Source organism: Mustela nivalis (genome assembly GCF_964662115.1).
Source record: "Mustela nivalis genome assembly, chromosome: 12".
NCBI lineage: Eukaryota > Metazoa > Chordata > Mammalia > Carnivora > Mustelidae > Mustela > Mustela nivalis.
In genome coordinates this window covers 102341694-102359693 of record NC_139031.1, presented here as the reverse complement: position 1 = coordinate 102359693, position 18000 = coordinate 102341694, and the positions used below count along the sequence as shown (strand labels likewise).

The window sequence follows — 18000 nt, the reverse complement described above, 5'->3', positions numbered from 1 at the left end:
TTAGATATCTTATTTACAACAAAACCCATTAAGATATGTTTATCTTAACATGAGGGACGCCTGGGTGGCTCAGCAGGTTAAAGCCTCTGCCTTTGGCTCACGTCATGATCCCAGGGTCCTGGGATCAAGCCCTGCATCGGGCTCTCTGCTCAGTGGGGAACCTGCTTCTCCCTCACTCTCTTGACTGCCTCTCTACTTGTGATCTCTGTCAAATAAAGAAAATCTTTAAAAAAAATGTTTATGTTAACTTAAACCTAAATACATGTTAAGAATGAATAAATAGGAAATAAAGAAGACAGCTGAGCTAGGTAAAAGATTAATATGGATTTACAGAATATGATAATGAACTGGCAAAGGTTAATAAAAATGTTTCTCCTAAGAATCTGAAAAATATACCATCATGAACTTACCTTTGATATGGGATCTTTTCACTGGAAAATCTAGTATTAGCATATCAGAAATAAACATGGAACTTCTTACTTCTTCCTCCTTGAAACCATGCTAATTATGCTACTGAGACAGGTTTGAGACCTATTTATCAGGCTCTTTACTGTTACGGAGAATGGTGAAAATAGCTTGCTTAACAGCATTCACCCAAACCCATCATGCTTTGCACCCATTTTGAATATTCTAAAATAGATGAGGCAAATAATCTAATTATTTGTTGCCTTAAAATAAGGTAACTTTACCTTCATGTTATGTTCTTGTTCTCTGCTTTACTTTCACATGATTCACCCACAGGAAAAATGGTTTTTTGAAGTCAGGAAACAAAAAAGTCAAGGCCATTAAACAAAAACTGTCATTATATACTATTTCCTACTTGACAACACATCTGAATTCTGAACATCTCCACATGGGCCAATAAACCCATTTCTAAGACCACACTTCACTAATAATGAAAACTAACTTCTACCATACTTTCTTAAATTGGGCAGTCAGAAAGGTCTGTCTGGAGCAGGTTGAAAGGGAAGGGCTGTAACTCCACATCTTGATGGTGATGGGGTAGTGCAAGGTTCTATAAGGCTATGTGGGACCTGAAATATTGTTAGGGTTATTATAATACACATGCTTGCCATAGTTTTATTATGTAAAGTGGGAGAGGGTGACAATGAAAACACAGAAGGTAAAGAGAACTGGCATAATCCATTGAACATGGAAATGTTCTTTAGACAGATCATTTTAACAAAGAGTATACATATATGGGAACTGGGGATCTGGAATGTTTTCTATGCCTGCATTTCCCTTAGAAGGTTGAAGACTCCCAGAAGTACACATACCTTTGTCTGAAGATGCAACTTCCGTTCTTGAGTTACCTGAATATTTAAGATGCATACTTAGCCGAAAAATTTTCTAAGTTATATAGCATTTCTATGGAGGTAAACGTGTATTTTGGAACACTAAAAAACAATTATTTTTCATTTTAAAGAATGATCAATTCTTTGATTCAGCTAAACAAAGATAGACTAATAATAGAAACAAACCAAATTAACAATGTCGCAAGAATTTTGTTAACTGAATACACTACCAACTAGAGCCAAACAGTAATGCACCTTTCCTGAGGTCAAAAGTTTCTCTCAGCAAAGTCAGAAAAGCTCGGCTCTGAAGTGGATGTTGGTGACTTAGCAAAAAAGAAATTTTACATTTAACTAAATATTTAATATTATACTTACAGTGAAATAAAATGCATGTAAACCATTAGAGCTGTTACAATTTGTATATCTTCCAAATACACTATGAATACAATGAATACAATGGCACAAAATTCTTTCTCACTTCCTTTTTCATCTTTGCCAATAAGCCAGTGATCTCTAAGAGGTGGTTTAATAATTATTTCCAAATGCTACTTCCTAAAGATAGTATTTCTTACCTCTAAAATTCATTAAAAGGTTTACAAAAGTATTCCATTTGCTCTAATTTTCATCACACTTCATGACCTCAAATCATCTGGGAAAGACGTTAGAGAATAAAGACATTTCCTTTAAAATACTGGGGAAAATTACTAATTTACTATTCCTTTTATAACAGGAGACAAGGCAGAGCAATACAGTAGTTATAATCAGAATGCTTGCATTCATTCACCAAATATTTATTAAGCACCTACTATTTCCCCAGACATCATTCTAGCAGCTGAGGCTTTATAGGGGTGAATGAGAAAGTAATAGCTACCATTTATTGAGTGCTTACTATGTGCCAGGCTCTGGCCTAAGAGTTGCACACATATAAACCCTTTTAATCCTCAAACACAACACCTCTATGACATGGGTACTATTTTCATTTTACATATGAAAAAATTGAGGCATAGAGAAGTTAAATAACTCATCCAGCTTTTAATTGGTACAAATAGTCCTGGCTGTTGTGGAGCTTCTATTAGTCTAAACTCTTTCCCTCTGCTTTTCTTCTTTGCCTCTGAGACCCAAGAGGTAAGAAACTGAGTATGGCTCAAACAGGTTGTGTGACCATTTCATTTTTAGATGTTTCTTTTTGGGAATGTTTAAAGAGAATTTTAACTAGCTTTATCTTCATCATGTTGTGATATCAAAATATCTAAAAAGCCCGAACGTTAGAAGACTTAGTTTTGTTAAAATATTTGGGAAGAAATAGTTAATTCAGGTATACATGTGTAGCATCCCTTCCTTTGGAAAACCACTTTTCTAATCCACGCAGGCCTAGTGGAGCCCTGTCTCATTATAGGGGAGACATAGTTCATAGCTCAAGCTAATTAGGCCTCATTGCTTGGGCCATTATTGGTTCAGGAACACAGAAACATGATCCAGGTAGGACAAATCGGTCTTTCTTGGGATGGACAGTGTTGGGAGATGTTCTCTTCACAAAGGAAGTGATTTCAGAATGCTGGTACCCATCTTCCTTGGCCCAAGAGAAAATAACTCCAAAATATTGAGAGATGTTGAGAAATTCAGATACAGAACACTTTAACCTAGCTATGATCTATCATTGCCTTTTCCAGTTAAATGAATATAAAAAGTATAAATACCCTTTAAGTGGGTTTCTGTGACTTTCAAGTTTCAATGCATTTACAAAAGCATTACATAAAATATGCACAAAGAACAATGGTTATAATAAATATGAATAGAATTCTTTTCTGTTCTCTTCATTCACCCTCTTTCCCTGTGAACAAATATATAACTGTCTGTATCTCTAAGGATGGTTTATTTCATTTTCAAAAGTAGTATGCAAAATATTTACCTATGAATGCTAAGCAAGTGATTACAGGCAATATTTTAATAATTCTACTTCTTTAGCATATGACAAAACCACAATATATCTAGAAAGATGAAATGTTTTATTTTAAAACATTGGAAAACCACTGAAAGACAAATGTCCATTATATAACCATGAACGTTAAATATTTGGAAACTGTGAATCTTCTAAAATGTGGTAGGCACTTCCAAAGAGCTAAATATTGCAAATTACTCTACTGTATGTCTTCTCTAATCTCAACAATACTTGATAAGATGAAAAATACCAAGAAGACTGAACTAATTATTCAAAGTCACCATCTTAGGGTTCAACTTAATTACAGGAGTAAAAGTTTTGTCCAAGATGTTCCTGACACATGAAGCTTCCGGGTGAATTTCAGAAATGTTAACAAAAGTATCTTCCTTTTTTGCCTGTGAATGTTTGAGTATTGCTGTATTGCTGGTTAATATCCACTACAGATATTGGTTCTAGGCCAGCCCAAGGGTCTTCAAGCATTGAAGGCTTGAAATAATTTTCCAACTCATTAGACATTCTTTTTTCTCTACCACGCCCTGATCCAAATGGTGTAGATGTCCTTGGAGAACCCTTTAGAAAAAAAATCATCAGTTAAAAAAATGTTTTGTAGAGATAATTGGCACTTTTTTTTTTTTAAAGCTAGTGGGGATCACACTGCTAGTTAAAAGTTATTTTGAACCCAAGCATGTTCAACTGCAAAGTCCATTCTTCTTTTAATCTAGTGTTTTTGTTTGTAAAAGTATTTAAGCCAATTTGACATACTCGTTTATTAACAATTCCATTATGAAAGCTCAAATACTTTCTGATTTCTAATGTAGCAACTCTGCAGAACTGGCGATGAAATAACGAACTGTGCTTCAACCCTGCGGCTTCCAAATTCCATCCTATGCAATTTTATCTACTTAGCTCCAGATTCAAAAGGGGTGGGGTTGGTTTAGCACAATGGAAAGCAGAAAACCGTTTAAGTTTTAAATCACACGAATCCTAGGCACACCGGAAACACTCCCTCGGCCTCCTGTGTTCACGGAGAGTAACGGGAAACTTCCAAAAAGCACCGATTTTTCCCTAGAAGACCTGGAGCAGAAGCCGGTGTAGTCCGAAGCTCCCCTCCCCCCACCCGCCCACGCCAAAACAGTGGGCCAGTAGTGGGAAAACGGCACCAGTCTCTAACCCTACAACCCAGAGAGCTCTACGCTGGGAGGTCATTCGTTCTACCCGTCGGAGGGAATTTACCCCGGCGAACCGGCACGATCGCTGGCAAGGACAGGAGTCAGGGAAGTGTGCGCAGGCACCGCGGTGTCCTAGTCCACAGCGCGCGGGCTCGAGAAACCGCAAGTGCTCTGCTGCCTACGCTCACCTACAGTAAGTTACTTAACTTCTCTCTCAGCCTCAGTTTACTCATCTGCAAAACAGGGCCAACAATAGTATCTCACCTCATAGAGGATCAGACAAAATAACCCGTGTAAAGGGATTATTATTAGTACCATGCCTGCCATACAGTAAGAGCTCGGCAAACGCTGGCTATTATTACCTGGGGGTGGGTCTGCTGCTGCCCTGGGGAGTAGCCGAATTGCTGCTGGGACCCCGCGGGGGACTTGGAGTAGGAGCCAGGGTAGCCGCCAGGGGACGGAGACCCGAATCGGCCCCCCGGGAAGCTGCCGCCGTGTCGCGGAGAGTGGCTGCTCCCGTAGGGCCTAGACCGGGGCCCGTACGGCGGCGTGTGGTGCGGACTCCCGTACCCGTCCCGAGGGGAGGGCGGCCGCGGTCCGCCTCCGCCCGGGGTACCCCGGAAGCTGCTCCCGCTACCCCAACCTCCTACACCCGCGCCGGGGTAGGGAGGAGTCGGGGGTCGAAAACTCTGTCGGTGCATCTCAGGAGACGAAGACGAGGACCTCACCGCCGCCTTCTCCCGCCGGAACTGTCCCGACCAACCCTTCTCACAGACTTGGTGGTCCTGGCCAAAACAGTCCTCCGGCCGCCATCGAGGCACAGCATATTGGTTCCGGCCTCACAAAGGTTCTGGCAGGCGCACTGTAGAAGTGGGTTACTGAATTGGGCAGAGATCAAGCAGATTTAAATAAAGGCAAGAGAAAGAAAAAGGACAAAAGCCGAACGCGGCTGCAGCAAATAAAGGCATTTATGGTCTTGCGCCGCCTGCTCGGGACCGACTAACCGAACCACTGCACGAACTGGAAGCAGCCGCCCGGAAAGCACTAACCGCGCAAGCACTGCCCGGCGAGGCCCCGCCCACTAGGCGGGAGGGCGGGGCCTGGTCTGCTCTCGGGCGCCCCCTGTGGCGGCGGGCCGCGGGCGGCGCGCGCTGCACTCTCTCCTCACGCCGGGACTAGGCTATCTGAGAGGCGCGCGATGCTGGCGACGCTGGCGAGGGTCGCGGCTCTGCGGAGAACCCGCCTTCTCTTCGGCCCGGGCCGCGGGAGGGGTTTGTGGACCGGCCGCCCGCAGTCAGGTACCCTCCGAGACGCGGTCCGGGCGGCGAAGGGGACTCTGGCCGCGGTCTCCCCCTCCGGCGGCGCCGTGGGGCGAGCACCCGCGCTGTCCCGTCGCGTCTCCTGCCCCCACAGCCCACCCTGTGGCCTTTCCCGCCTCTCGGGGCCCTCGGTCGGTGACCCCGCGGTGTGCCTGGCCCCGCACCTCGGCCGCCCCGGGGTCACCCTGCTCGGCGTCCGGGTCGGGGGCGGAGAGCTCGCGCCCCAGCGCGGTCGTCCTGGGCTCGCCTCGGCCCCTTCCCCCTGCCCTGCCTCATGTCCCGAGTTCAACACACTCTGAGAAGGTGCCCCGGCCGCATTGCAGAGCGGACTTCCGAGCACAGCTCTGCGGGACGGGGGAGAGGCCGAGGGAACTCGACAGGAGTTCGACTCCTTCCCTGTTCTCGTTACTCGGAGCGGGGGAGCGGGCGGGGGGGGAGCTCCGGTGCGCGGACGCTGATTCCCGAAGGGCACACTTTGACCGAAGCTCTGAAATCCTGACTGTTTCGCAGACTTTCGGTTAGAGACACACGTGCTAATCCAAGCATGACACCTGATGTCTAATAAGACACGCTGTGGTACCAGACACCTGTCCCAGAACTTTATTTAGGGCTGCGATTTAGTTATGGCCGTTTTATAGCACTTTGTGGACTCCCTCGGAGCTTGGGGACGATGGTCCCGTGTGACTCGTGGAATCAGCTTGTGGGAAACAAAATCCTGAAGAGCTTTGGGACTCCTGAGATCACAGTCCGGGGGGTGGCGGAGAGCCGCTCCTCGCTGTCGTGTGACACGTGCTTGGGGACAAGGCCAGCTGAAGTGCGATGTGTTCTCAGCTTGGATCCTCCTCGGGGAGCGGAGACACCAATGGCTTTCGGTTATTCTGAGGGAATTCTGTTCACCTCAGTTCTCCTGTCGACGCAGTTGTAGAATCCATCAAGTCAGGATAATGCCTTCAAGGAAGGCTTCGTGAAGCGTGTAGGGCGTGAGGACCCCAGATGATCCACTTCAGTGTTTATTTCTCTGTATCGCCCCAAAATTTAGCCTTTGGGCGTTGTCTTGGTGCTTAGCTTAATGCCAGGTAGTTGGGCACTCAAATATTGATCGAATGAACCATGGGGTCGGTCACATCATTATGGTTCAGTGATTTTCTCTTGTCTTACCTTTCATATCACCAACCAATCTTTTTTGGGTAGAGGTGAAAAATGAAGGCGATGGGGACCAAAATTACTTTTGTTAATTTTTTTTTTGTAACTGGCAATTGATTTGCAGAATTGATTAAAATACGGTATGTTGTCTTTTTACTTGGCCTACACTTCTAGAATGTTCTTTCCTGTACTGATCTTGCTGTCTTCTACACATGGGAACTTCCATTAGAAATGGGGGAAGGAAAGAAGTACAGTCAGAATTTTTGACAGGTAGATTATACATAACAGTGTACCCTTCATCAGGTTTGCAGGGATATAGAAGTGTTGAGAGTTAATTCTTTTTTTTTTTTTTTAAGATTTTATTTATTTGAGAGAGAGAGTGAGAGAGAGAAAATAAGACCGTGGTGGAGGGTCAGAGGGAGAAGCAAATTCCTCACTGATCAGGGAGCCTGGTGCAGGGCTCTATCCCAGGACTCTGAGATCAAGGCCTGAGCCAAGTAAGACGCCAACCGTCTGAGCCACCCAGGCGTCCCAGGAGAGTTAATAATTATATGAAAACTCCGAATCCCACTTGGATCACTTCTGAGAATAGGCAATTTGCCCTTTTAGAGATGAGAACCAGGCCAAAAGAAGTTAAGTTACTAGCTTAAGTTCACACAACAAGCAGAGGTGCAATGAGCACTCAGGTTTCTTGAATCCCAGGAGATTTTTTTTTTCCCCTTAAGTAAAGATATATGAATTGACAATAAGTCTGTCCTTTTTTTTTTTTTTTTTTTTTAAGATTTTTATTTATTTATTTGAGAGAGAGGGATTGCACACGTGTCTGTGCGGGCGCTACCAGAAGCCTGAGCTGGGGGGAGGGTCAGAGGGAGCAACAGACTCCCTACTGATCAGGAAGCCTGACTCAGGGCGCCATCCAGGACCCTGGGATCGTGACCTGAACTGAAGACAGATGCCCAGTCGACTGAGCTACCCAGTCTAACCTTTGGAAAATGCAATAGTTAGAGGCGTCTGGGTGGCTCAGTCAGTTAAGCATCTGCCTTAGGGTCAGGTCATGATTCCAAGGTCCTAGAATCAAACCTGCCATCAAGCTCCCTGTTCAGTGGGGAGCCTGCTTCTCCCTCTCCTTTTGCTGCTGCTCCTGCTTCTGCTTTCTCTCTCTCAAATAAATAAAATCTTTAAAAAAGTGCAGTAGAGAAACATTGTAAAATTTTGGAAGTGCTGTATAGCGTATTATTTTAGATTTAGGGACTAGCACGTATAACCTTAATATTGAATTTTTATAAATGTCTCTAGAATCTTCCCATGTGTCAGCGTGGGAATTGCAATCTGGGTGCCTGAACTGGTGGGTCTGAGGCATCTATTTGTATTCAGTCTTTTTGTATGGTGGTGAGTGCAGGGGAAGAGAGGTGAAGGGAGGGGGAGGAAGTTTTATGTTGGGTTACCTGGAAGTAGAAAAGTGAGGAACTGGGGTGGTGGATATGAGAGTACAGTGGCTGCTCCTTGAACTCTGAGTCCCATGAAAAGGGCACCTCTTATTTTTGTGAGCAACAGAGGTTTTGGTTCCCTCCCGAAAGAGAATTACAGCACTGTTTAGGGAGGATCAGTAATAGAAAACAGGATAGTATACATAGGACATCAACAAGCAGAACATCAGGAACTTTCTGAGTACCTGTGAACTATATCTGGAGCCCCAGAAATAATTGATTAACTTTGTGGTGTTCTGTGTTTCATTAGGTTTCACATTAATGCAAATAAGAGCACCACATCAAGAAAATTTAAGTGTAGACATAAATGAAACCATGTGTGTTTTTATAAGACAGGATTTTTATTTAGGTTGCCCAGGAGTTTTTGGTGGGTACCACCCCTGCCAAGGGGATTTCAAATATATATATAGAGAGAGAGGGAGAGAGAGAGAGAGAGTGCCTTATCTTCAAAGAACATTATTGGAAGCCCAAAATTTGAGAGCAGATGGGATGTATTTGAAGCAGGAATTGGGGTTTCAGAGTTCTGCTCACTCTGCACTTCTAAATGCCCCCCTCAAAAGAGGCTTCTGGGGCAACTCTGAGGAATTCCCTAGGGCTCTCCAGAAATGGTGTCAAATATTTTAGGAGGTGTCAAATATTGACAAGGGCTGCAAATATAAATGTTTTGGTTCATTTTACTGTGTATTAATCACGAAGTGTATATTTTCATGTTTCTGTATGGTCACAGCTTTGTAAGCCAAGAAAACTAGAATTTGGGTTAAAGGGCAAGACTTAGAAGTTAAAAGATTAAGAGATTAGATTGTTAGAGAATGCCCAGGAAGTTTGTTTCTTCTCTCAAAGGGTTATAAAACTCAGAGCCTGAGACACATTCAAGATTGAGATTGTAAACCCTGTGAAGTTAATCTTCCCTCAAGAGACATTTATTTACATTCCAAAGGGTAAGAACTCTGAGACCTTCTCTCTTCTAAGGAGAATTTGCTTCCATTAGGAAGATTAGCTTTTTTTTCTGCCTTTCTCTGGGAAAGTAGCGTTTGGGCAGCTATGTTAGTTTTGGGGCCCTTCCCTATGATTCAACCCCTGTATATACAGGCCTAACCAACTGGCTCGCTATAGGATGCCTGTGACATATTAGGTGTGGGAAAAGTGGTATACATTTTTTGGTGTAGGTAAGAATAACTCTGATCTCTACTCCAGAACCTGTGTTTACTCTCAGGCTAAAAAATGCATACATGTAAATATTAAAAACATGTTTTGATATAAGACATTTTGTTTTATAGGAGAGTATATTTAATAATTTATATGTATAGAAATGTTTATATGTGTACTTAGAATATAATATTTACCTTGGTATTTCCTGAAACTTTCAGATTATTTCCATTTTTCTTATAGAGGTCCTGTTATTAGCTGTTTCATGTTAAAGACTTCTAGTAGTAAAAACATCAGTGTATCTCTGGGATGTGATTAATTCAGTCATTTATAGGGTTAGGTCTATACTGAACACAGTGGATCACTACATAATATTATCATAATAATATCACCTACATAATATTTTCAATGATAAAGCAAGTATTAGAAGCAACTTGTTCTCAGGAGTCTCTGAGAGCCAAACTTCACTGATGATCATCTTTTCAACTCTAAGCATGTATGCATGGTCTGTGGTAGTCACGCACTGGTGAACTGTTTTTTTTACATGATTACTTATTTGTAGGCTAATATTCTTTTAAAAAAATACATATATATTTTAAATATTTATTTATTTGACACAGAGAGAGAGAGACAGTGAGAGAGGGAACGTAAGCAGGGGGATTGGGAGAGGGAGAAGCAAGCCCCCTGCTAATTAGCAGGGAGCAGGGTGTGAGGTTTATCCCAGGACCCTGGGATTATGACCTGAGCTGTAGGCAGACACTTAACAACTGAGCCACCCAGGGGGCCCTTAAATATATATTTTTAAAGATTTTATTTTTTTAACAGACAGAGCCAGAGTGAGCCCAAGCAAGGGGAGCAGGAGACAGAGAAGCAGTCTCCCCACTGAGCAGGGAGCCCGACATAGGGGCTTGATCCCGGGATCCCAGGATCTCAGGATCATAACCTGAGCTGAAGGCAGACGCTCTGTAGACCAATATTCTTTACTCAGGTGTAACACAGGTGTTGAAGCATTAACTCACGCTTATAAAAATTTTCATTGTGAATAAAACTGTAGACAGAATACTTCAATATGAAGGAGAATGTAAGAGTATAATTATTGTTTTTGAGACACAAATTTTTATTTTGAAATTAGAAAATAAAATTTTATTTTCACCGGAAGTTGTATATTTGTACTTTTCCAATTATAAAAATACAGACATTTTGTAGGTAACCTGAAGTGTTAAGAAAATAGAAAGCAAGAAAAAATATTAATTGCTATCCAAGAAGCAACTTTTAATATTTAAATAGAAAAAAATAAGCCTTAGATAGTTTTATTCTTTAAATAAAATAGAAGCTTTTTAAATGGGAAACCCACCTATACATGAGCATTTAGGTGATCTAGGTTTGGGAAAACATCGTACCTGTGCAGAAGAGTTAACATATTTATTTTTTGAGAGAGAAAGTGGGAAGGATAGAGGGAGAGAGATAGTCTCAAGCAGTCTCCAGGCCCATCTTGGAGCTTGATGCAGGGCTCAATCTTAGCTCTCTGAGATCATGACCTGAGCCGAAATCAAGAGTTGGACACTTAACTGGCTAAGCCACCCTGGCAGCCCTGAAGCTGCTGTCTTTAGAAGGACCATCTTAGAAGTTTAGCCCTTGGATGGCATCTGGAAACTTGGGACTTGAACTGCTTCCTAATTAATAAGGGTGCCTAGATAGTTTGTACAATCCTTGTGATTTATGGTGAACCTACTTTTCCTCTGAGTCTGGAAAGACTGGGAAGCAGAGCATATCTATGTGAATAGCACTCAGTGAAAACCTTAGATTCTGAGTTTGTAATAAGATTTCCCTGAGCAGAAGCATTGGACTTGTTGCCTTTTTGTTTGTTTGTTTCTGGAGAAAAAAGCTGCTCGATGTGGCCCTCCACAGAAGGAAGAGAACATAAGAAGCCTGTGCATGGATTTTTCCAGACCCTACCTGTCTTTTTCCGTTGCTGATCCTGTCATATATCATTTTGCTGCAATAAACCTTAGTCACAAATACAACCGTATGCTGAGTCCTGTGAATCCTTTTAACAAATCCCTGGAAGTGTGGGTAGTCTTTTTTTTTTTTTTTAAATTTTTAAAGATTTTATTTATTTATTTGACAGAGATACAGCGAGAGAGGGAACATAAGCAGGGGTAGTGGGAGAGGGAGAAAGCAGGCTGCCACTGAGCAGGAAGCCTTGATGCTGGGCTCTATCTCAGGACTCTGAGATCTTGGCCTGAAGGCAGACGCTTAAGATGAGCCACTCAGGTAACCTGGAATTGTGGGTAGTCTTGTCTTTTCTTTCTTTCTTTCTTTCTTTTTTTTAAGATTTATTTATTTATTTGACAGACAGAGATCACAAGTAGGCAAAGAGGCAGGCAGAGAGAGAGGAAAGCAGGCTCCCCACTGAGCACAGAGCCCGATGCGGGGCTTGATCTCAGGACCCTGGGATCATGACCGGAGCGGAAGGCAGAGGCTTAACCCACTGAGCCACCCAGGCACCCCGTAATTGTGGGTAATCTTGAGGAATCCTGATACAGTACCAGAGGCGGAAATTAAAATGATTTTTTTGAAAGCGAAATTCCAATATAAGTCAGAAGGCAAACAAGAGATAGGGAAAAGTTATTTTCACAAAATGTGAATGATAAAAAGTTAATATTCTTTCTCCAGAAAGAGTCCATACAAATCAGTAATAAGATAAATGTGGCTTAGCAATATGGGGCAAGATAATTTACAAGAGAATTTATAAGAATAATTTATAAGAGAAGAAGAGAATAATTTATAAGAGCAAATATGAAAAACTTTCAGAATTTGATTTCAGAAGTCATTAAATGCAAATTAACATGACAGTGGCATGCAAATTTTTAACTGTCAAATTTACAACAAACAAGTAAAAAAAATCCCACAAAACCAAGAGATCATATCCAGGGTCATGGAAGATAATGGAGAATGTATACCATTTTCGTATACTGCTGGTGCCAGTATATATGGACAATTTGATAATTGGTATTAACAGTATTGAAGAGTTTGTAACATGAACACATGCTAGGCCTGCCTCTGTACTTGCAAACATGCTCTTTGCTTTCCCTTTTCCATCCCCCAAAACTAAAGTCTTGAAGAATAATTTTTATCCCTACTACTTGAAGAGAAGTTTCTGGGAGGGTTTCATAGATCCTCACATGGAAGCACTCTAAATTCTCTCTAGACCTCTCTTCTGCCCTTCAGAATTACCCACTGGAACCTGGGTGGCTCAGTGGGTTAAAGCCTCTGCCTTCGGCTCAGGTCATGGTCCCAGGGTCCTGGGATCGAGCCCCATATCGGGCTTCCTGCTTGGCAGGGGGCCTGCTTCCTCCTCTGTCTCTGCCTGCCTCTCTGCCTACTTGTGATCTCTGTCTGTCAAATAAATAAATAAAATCTTTAAAAAACGAAAAACAAATCCAATTGTAAAACATATTCTTTTTCACATGTATGTCCACCCCACACACTTTCTCCAGGCTGTGCCTTCCTTTGCCTTCCCTTCCCCTCTATTCCTCTTAGTTAAATATTTGCAGTGTTTTGTAAAATAGGAATCAATACCTTTTTTGTGTGTTAAAGGAGAGCTCATCCTATTCACAGTCTAACACTGCAACGTCCCCCGACTCCTTGCATACACATTTTTTTCTTTGCTGTGATTAAATGACAATTTTCCTCAACACCATCAACACATAATGATAGTGTTTCATGAACAACCTAGAGGGAGCCCTGTTTTGCCAGTTCTCTAGAAGGAGATGCTTTTTTCTAATTTGTGCAAAGAACTTACATTTGGTTAGTCTTCTCGCAGAGGACAGCCACACCACCAACGTTGAGTTCAAGGAGCCCCTGGGGTTTGTGAGCACTCAGTTTCAATAGTTAGTAACTATCATTTGCTCCACTAGTTCCTGGTTCAGCCACTTTGATCATCTGAGTAGTTAACTTCAGGATGGCCCATTAATGAGTCCTGAACATTGACTTTTTTTTTCCTCTGGCTTTCTGACTTCTGGTTATAAATTCTATAACTCTAAATTGAATTACGTGGTCTATAAATTGGTAGTGTTCCACCTTTCCACATACCAATCTATAGTAGTGGTCCATCTCCTAAAGGACTGAAAAAACAATCCCTTGCATATAAGTTTATATTTAAAAATTTTTATTGCTTAAAATACATTTTATAATAACTAAAGTGAGAGTAAGATCTGAGATGTGTAGGGAATATACTTTTCTTTAGCCTAGTGGGCAGAAGGGTTGTGAAAGAAGGCTTAGTTGTAGGCTGATTAATTTTAGGCAAGAAGATGTATGGAAGTTGAAAACCTGGAAATTGATTTCTTTAAAATGATTCATGTATCTCGTAGAAAGTCTCCCCAAATCTCAAGGGACAGTAAAACAATTCCCCTGAAATGGACTTATCAGTTGTTCGCTTTGATGCTGTGACATTTCCTCGAGGCTACCATTTTTCTCCTCCAATGCTGGGATCTCTAGTAGTCACAGTAGGCTTGGTTGTGTTGCAGTACAAATTAGCCCATGATCTTCGTGGCTTAATACAATAAAAACATCTTTTTTGGACATCTAACTTCACTCTTTGTAACTTGCAGCCTCCAAGGTCACGGTAGTGTGAGAAGAGAAGCCCGGAGGATTTCATGCAGTATTTTTAAGGGTCGGGCCTAAAATGGCTTTTGTTACTTGTGCCTGTTCATTTCATTGGCCAGACCCCAGGTATTGGACCCTAATCTAACTGCAAGAGAAAGTTGGGAAGTGTGGAAGAACAGAGGGATTTTGGATTGGCAGACTTGTATTTTGGTTGTGCATGGTTTACTCATGACTCAAAAGCCCCCTTTCTGATCTTTTTACATCATTCTTTCTATAAACTCCTCAAGTTTTCCTTAAAATAGTGGCATCCAACAGTTCCAAGACCTGTTTGATTGCAAATCCCACAGAAATAGCCGAGTTCTTACGGGTAAAGGACAGTTGTTAAGAAATAGGATGGGGGCGCCTGGGTGGCTCAGTGGGTTAAGCTGCTGCCTTCAGCTCAGGTCATGATCTCAGGGTCCTGGGATCGAGTCCCACATCTGGCTCTCTGCTCAGCAGGGAGCCTGCTTCCCTCTCTCTCTCTCTCTGCCTGCCTCTCTGCCTACTTGTGATCTCTCTCTGTCAAATAAATAAATAAAATCTTAAAAAAAAAAGAAATAGGATGTCAGCTATAAGTTATTGTAAGTAATTACCCACCTAACTACTCTCTGGTGGTCTCTGTGTGATCGCCTTGCAACTTGAGCATCACTCCCACTCCACCTTTTTACAGCTCCGAAATTCTACTTTCCTCGGAATGTCTTCCAGTGGATACTAATTTTTAAAGTACTCTAAACTCCTACAGATACCTGTCAAACTATACTGTTAGGAACAGAGCTTTTTTCCAAGACTTCTAACCCATGATAGAGAGAGAACATCCTGCTAACTATCCTAAATAAAGCTTCAGCAGATTTAGAGAACATGCATTGAGAAGATGTCTATCCTGCTTTCTTACTCCTAAGCTCTGGTAGTTAAGTTCTCTGTAAAATATCAAATTAAAAAATCCTTTTAGTGTATATTACATGTTCTATTTGACATAATATTTGATCAGTTTGTTTTATGACTTTTTTTTTTCCTTTTTTAATGTTGGCTAGTACAGTGGGGAGGGATGCCATGATTGCTGTCACACAGATGAGCCACTTAGGTGGGCATCTGTCAATTATGTCTACTCTAGTCTGCTTAAATTTGTTTGTGTCCTGGAAACCTTAAGGCCAAATACCAGGCGAGACTTAGAAGCAGCTCTGGCAAGCATAGAATTGATGGCGCCTTCGTTATAATTATACTTCTTTGCGTGATTGGTCAGCTGTATCCTTATAATAGCTTTTACTCCTAGAGGCTAAATAAGATAGAGCGGTATACAAGCTGCTTAATAGATCACAACAAATTAACAACTGATGCCCCTTCCAACTGTTTTTCCTCTTATAATCACCCTTTATTCCCATCCAGCTTATTCTTTTCTTTCACAAACTGGCAAAATAGGGGTGTGTAGATATCCTTCTTAAGTACAGGGTATTGAGAGTCATGTTTATTTCTGTTTCTTCAAACAATCATGTGGTTTTCTTCTCTTCTCTTTTTTTTTTTTTTTAAGATTGTATTCATTCATTTGACAGAGATCACAAGTAGGCAGAGAGGCAGGCAGAGAGAGAGAGGGTGAAGCAGGCTCCCTGCTGAGCAGAGAGCCCGATGCGGGGCTCCATGCCACGACCCTGAGATCATGACCTGAGCCAGAGGCAGAGGCCCAACCCCCTGAGCTGCCCTGGCGCCCCATGTTTTTCTTTTCTTGTTTTAACATTTGGAATAAGTTATTTATTTTAATAGGTGGTGTGACTATATGTAATACATGTATGATAGTGATAATAATGACAAAAGGAAACTTTTAGTAGGGAGTTACCATATGCCAAAAAGTGTGCTGAACACTTTATATACAACATCTCATTTAACCCTTGCAAACTCTATGATTTAGGTGTTTCAGATGAGGAAACAAGTTTAAGAGAAGTGAAGTGATCTTGAAGGCCAGTCGGGGGTAAGTCCTGGGGCAGAAAATTGAATCTAGTCAGTCTCCAGCATTCATGCTTTTCACTGTGTAAAACTCATTCATTTGACTTCAGTGTGCTCTGGAAGTTCTGTCTGGTAGTTATCTTGTATTATTTACTTGTATTATCTGTCTTCTCAAATAATACAAGTAAAATTGCCTGATGTGAAATGAGTTCAGTTTAAAAGTTTTTGCTTCACTAAACAAAGTTTTACTAATTATGGCTGTGAGTTGGCATTGGTAGTGAAATGTAGAGTTCTCTTAATAGATTTGTAATGAAATGAGATGTATGGAATGAAGAGACCCCTAAACGTATTTCATGCATCATTTCAAATAAAACAGGGGTCCTAAAAAGAGGTCTGAGTACAGATGACCAGTACTTTTGAAGATCTATGCAACAAGAATTACTTGTATATTCATTCCTAATGTCAAAATATTTTCTCATATCTGAGGTCTTTTTAATTTTTTTATTGTTGAAAGTATTTTTCTAATTTTGTTGAGTCGTTATGTTTTCATTTTTTGCTTTTTGTCTTCTTTTTGCTGATTAGAAGCATAATCACAGTAAGCAAAATTACAGAAATATATAATTTAGCTGGTAAAAGTTCTCAATAAATTCTTTCCCCAAGATTTAACCACTGATAGAATTTTATGAATGCTCCTACAACTACCAACATTTATTATTATTATTTTTATTTAGAGAGAGAGAGAGAGCGAGCTCACATATGCATGAACCGCGGGTGGGGGAGAGAGAGGGAGAGAGAGACTCTTAAGCAGGCTCTACACTGGTCCTCTATCATGACCCTGAGATCATGACCTGAGCCAAAATCAAGAGTTGGTTTGCTTAACTGACCGAGTGACCCAGGTGCCCCTACCAATATACACTCTTAATGTTATTATATATTTAAATATATGTATTTATATATTAACAAAATAGGATCATATTATATATCCTATTCTATAATTTGATTTTATTTTTTAATTTAGAAATGTATCTTGGGTCAACTTTTCATGTCAGGATATATAAATCTGTCTCATTTTTCTTAGTATCTACTTGAGAGTGTATTGTAACAATGTGCCAGTGCTTATTTAACATTTCACCTCTTGTTGGATTTTTGTATTGCTTTTAATATTTTTCTTCATTATTAAACAGAGGGGCAATTCACAAAAGAAGGTATATGAATGACCAATTATTACATGAAAAGTTGTTCAACATTATTCACCAGGGAAATGCAAATTAAAACCACAGCAAGAAACATTATCTACCCATTAGAATGACTAACATTAAAAAGAATAACAATTCCCAGTGTTGTAAGGACGTGGAGCATCTAGCACTCTCGTGCTCTGTTGTACAACACTTGGAAGATCTGTTTGGCAGTTTCTTAGAAAGTTAAAGATACACTCACCGTATTACTCAGCCATTCTACCAGGTATTTACTCAAGAGAAATTAAAGCATGTTCACACAAAGACTTTTACTTGAATGTTCATAGCAGCTTGATTCACTTAAAATGGAAACAACTCAATGTCCATCAATAGTTGAATGGATAACAAATATAGTAGACTACTACTCACTTATAAAAATGCAACAACAGGGGCACCTGGGTGGCTTAATCAGTTAAGCAGCCAACTCTTGATTTCCTCTGCCCCTACTCCTGCTCATTCTGTCATTCCCTCTCTCAAATGAATAAATAAAGTCTTTAAAAAAATGCAACAACATGAATAAATCTCAAAATTATTATACTTTATGGAAGAAGCCAAACACAAAAGGATCCTTACTTAATGATTTCATTCTAGAAAATGCAAACTAAATTGTAGTAACAGAAAGCAGATTAGTAGTTTCCTACAGCTGGGATTGGAGGGAAAGATAGTTTGCAAAAGACTGGAGGAA

The 18000-nt window shown here is 41.1% G+C and overlaps 2 protein-coding genes across 21 annotated transcripts in view; one reads left to right on the top strand and one right to left on the bottom strand.

The window, feature by feature from the left end:
* Window positions 1-3284: 3284 nt before the first annotated feature.
* Window positions 3285-5468, bottom strand: MPLKIP (M-phase specific PLK1 interacting protein). The gene is made up of 2 exons (XM_082692676.1): window positions 4766-5468; window positions 3285-3804 (listed from the first exon to the last, which is right to left on the bottom strand). Exons 1-2 carry the CDS (start codon window positions 5102-5104, stop codon window positions 3604-3606), a joined length of 540 nt encoding a protein of 179 aa, XP_082548802.1. The 5' UTR covers window positions 5105-5468; the 3' UTR covers window positions 3285-3603.
* A 37-nt stretch (window positions 5469-5505) lies between these two features.
* Window positions 5506-18000, top strand: part of SUGCT (succinyl-CoA:glutarate-CoA transferase) — an 808589-nt gene continuing 796094 nt past the window's right edge. For 7 of the 20 annotated variants that reach the window (XM_082692660.1, XM_082692659.1, XM_082692656.1 and 4 more), the window contains exon 1: window positions 5511-5701. In XM_082692660.1, the coding sequence (XP_082548786.1) occupies window positions 5602-5701 (100 nt within the window). In that variant the 5' untranslated portion in view covers window positions 5511-5601. Of the gene's footprint in view, window positions 5702-18000 lie in introns of all 20 variants that reach the window. The other 13 variants (XM_082692670.1, XM_082692669.1, XM_082692655.1 and 10 more) reach the window with 4 other exon arrangements.

Coding starts and splice junctions, on each gene's coding strand:
- MPLKIP (XM_082692676.1), bottom strand. CDS start 5,104: ATGCACCGACAGAGTTTTCGACCCCCGACTCCTCCCTACCCCGGCGCG. Junction 3,805..4,765: donor AGCAGCAGACCCACCCCCAG/GTAATAATAGCC, acceptor TTTTTTCTAAAG/GGTTCTCCAAGGACATCTAC.